Here is a 3,421-nt window from a genome sequence, read left to right as displayed (position 1 = left end):
AGCTGGACCCCAAGGTTTAGGGGCTTTCACCCAGCCCTTAGAGCCTGGCACTTTGAACTTGGACTTAAAGCCTCCAAATTGTAAGAATAAACTCCTGTTTGTTTAAGCCATCCCACTTGTGTTATATTCTTGTCAGAGTGGCACTAGGTGACCACAATACTAACCTATGTCTATTATTTATATTCCACTCTCATTGTTCTTTTTATCAAATAAAAGCTAAGTACACTAAAATGGTAAAACTAATAGCATTGATATCTGTGTGGATGAATTAGATTGCCAAAGCTGAAAACAAAACCCACATTATGTGATGTCTGAAAGCATCCCCCCATCTGCTGATGAATATTCTTTGAGGAAAGTGGGCTACAGAGCAGCAGTCACCGAATAATACAAGTAATTGTGTGTTCTATAGAAAGCTAACATAACATAGATCAAAGTGTACTATAACTGTTTAGTGATAAAATAAGATACTGAATATATAGTTCAATAATTGATGCAATATGTAAGGACACATGTAATAAGCATTTTATGCAAAAGGAAAATATGCAGAAGAAAATACATCAAAATATTAACAATAGTTTTCAGTTAGTCCAATTTTCAATTTCTTGGAAATTTGTTGTATTTAAATTTTTTTCTAATGAATATGATTTATTCCTTTGATAGAATCATACTTTAAAATACAAAGATGATTTTCTATAATAATACACTATTCTACCACTCACAGTTAACTACTTTTTAAAGACATAATAAATATTCCTCATGAAATAGTTTCTCTAATATCCTAGTAAACAATGTAAAGTGTCAAAAAGAAGACCAAACTATCACGCTCCTCATTAAGTCACTTTACCTGGAGGAAAAAACTATCTGTTACAAGTCTAATATGAATCCATTTGTTCTTGAACTTCATCCTGGGAAATGTGCCATGCAATTTCTCTTGGAAATTAGTGCCCAGGGATGACCCAATGTTGCATTATCAGCATTCTCTAATAAAGGAGGTGCCTTAGATTATTGCAAGGACAGGCAAGGTATGCTCTATTAGGTTTACACTCATAATAGTTTGCAGGGAGTTTTTAGAGATTTTCTTTTTCATGAATTTTACATTTGACTAGATTGAACCAAATTTGGTGGTTGATTTATTTTATCTCAGGAAAAAAAAAATGTGTGCATGGAAGTGTAAAAATAATGTATCTGCAAGGACAACATTATTTCCCAGAAGTGTTCATCACCTTAAATGTTGTATGCATTGTTTTTGAGAGAATAAATAGAACTCAGCAATGCTCCAGAAAGTCATATTGAATTTTTTTTTACCACTTTTGGCTCATGGTAAGTATTATTCTGAAAATCAGAGGGTATTAGATCATGTCTAGGAGTAATGGAGGCACAGTGGTTAAGTGCTAACAAAATGTTAGCAGTGCAATGCTACCAGCCACTTTGCTGGAGAAAGATGTTGCAGTCTGTTTTTATGAAGGTTACAGCCTTGGACAACTTATGGGACAGTTCTACTTTGTTGATTAGAGTGACATAAGTTGATATCAACTAGATGAAACAGATTTTTATTTGATTTAGGTTACATCAAATAAAAGGGAAACATAAGAATAAGAACATATGTATGTGTATATATATATAAAATTTAGGATTAAACCTAAGACATCCCAGGATTTGTGGAAACAGAGATATGCAGTGGATAGCATTAGTGGTATAAGGCAACATTCATTTTTTGGAAATGTAATTTTCAAAAGGAATTTGATTTTCAACCTTCACATTAAGAAAAATAGTAAAAAATTCTTCTGGAAATTACTGTTCTGTGGTATAGAAATTTATTTCACCACTGTAAAGACCCCAGAGCTTGAAATTTCTCATTTGTCAGTAGTTCTAAGTAATATTGGAAACAAAAGGATAGTAAAAAATACATTAAAACTGTAGTTATCTCATTGCTTGCTACATGTTTACAATTGTTCTCAGGCAGCAGAAATTCATTATAATTTAGGTAACAGTGTCATCAGCATACTTTTTCTAATAAGCCTACATGATAGAAGGACACAGTCAATACTTAACTAGCTCTGACTTTGGATAAATTACTTCAACATTTGTGCCAATTTTCTTACTTAAAACTATGGATAAAAGTAAACCTATGCTATAATTTTTTCACGGGCATTAAATATGTTAACAGAGGGAAACATTGACAACATTAAGAGTTTCATTCTCATTACATAATACATGCTACATTTTTATCATGTAATATTCCATTGTTGATTTAAATCTATATTTAGGAAAATAAAATTAAGATTTTGATTAATAAAATTTTATAAAACACTCTTTATTATCAATTTCTACAAAAATAAAAGTATTTTGTTTTTTGAATGCCAGGTCATTCACATAAATAAAATAATTTTGAAGTCACTGATGCAAAGTATCAACTTCATTCTCCTACAGTTTGGAGAAGGTGCACACAATGGGCAGAAAGAATAACACAAACGTGTCTGACTTCATCCTCCTGGGACTGACAGACTCTGAAGAGATGCGGCTGGTCCTCTTCAGTCTCTTTCTCCTGATTTACCTGATGACTGTGCTGGGGAATGCAGGGATGATACTGCTAATCCGCCTGGACCTCCAGCTTCACACCCCCATGTATTTTTTCCTCAGTCACCTGTCCTTCCTGGATCTCAGTTACTCAACAGTCATTACCCCTAAAACCTTAGAGAACTTACTGACTTCCACTAAGTCTATTTCATTTGAAGGCTGTTTCACCCAAATGTATTTTTTTGTCTTACTGGCTGCCACCGAATGTTCGCTTCTCTCTTCAATGGCCTATGATCGCTATGCAGGTATCTGTAACCCTCTGCAATACCCAGTTGTTATGTCCATGACACTCTGCTGCTCCCTCATCACTGCATCCTATGTGATTGGCTTCTTTGATTCCATCATCACTGTGCTTTGGATCAGCAGTTTGCCTTTCTGTGACTCCAATGTCGTCCGTCACTTTTTCTGTGACACAACTCCAATATTGGTCCTGTCCTGCACTGACACACGTGATGCAGAGATCATGATCTTCATTCTTTGTGGGTCCACCCTGATGGTGTCACTTATCACAATCTCTGCATCCTATGGGTCCATTCTCTCTACCATCCTGAAAATCAGTTCCTCCTCTGGAAAGCAAAAAGCCTTCTCAACCTGTGCCTCCCACCTCCTGGGAGTCTCCATCTTCTATGGTACCTTAATTTTTACTTATTTAAAACCAAGTAAGTCCTACTCTTTGGGAAAGGACCAAGTGGCCTCTGTTTTTTATAGTGTTGTGATCCCCATGCTGAACCCACTCATTTATAGTCTTAGGAACAAAGACGTGAAAAGTGCTCTGATTAGAATGATGCAGAAGAGAGAAGACACCCAGCATTTAAGATGACAGTGATGTGTAATATTAAGAATG

The 3,421-nt window shown here is 35.1% G+C and overlaps 1 protein-coding gene across 1 annotated transcript; it reads left to right on the top strand.

Annotated features, from left to right (window-relative positions):
- The first annotated feature begins 2,431 nt into the window (after window positions 1-2,431).
- LOC103213182 (olfactory receptor 8H1-like) lies at window positions 2,432-3,397 on the top strand. The gene has a single exon (XM_007959047.2). The coding sequence runs from the start codon at window positions 2,450-2,452 to the stop codon at window positions 3,395-3,397; it is 948 nt and encodes a 315-aa protein (XP_007957238.1). The 5' UTR covers window positions 2,432-2,449.
- The last annotated feature ends 24 nt before the right edge of the window (window positions 3,398-3,421 follow it).

The sequence above is a fragment of the Orycteropus afer genome, unplaced genomic scaffold (assembly GCF_000298275.1).
Source record: "Orycteropus afer afer isolate SDZICR_OR568_19922 unplaced genomic scaffold, OryAfe1.0 scaffold01380, whole genome shotgun sequence".
NCBI lineage: Eukaryota > Metazoa > Chordata > Mammalia > Tubulidentata > Orycteropodidae > Orycteropus > Orycteropus afer.
This window is presented reverse-complemented; position numbering and strand designations above follow the sequence as displayed.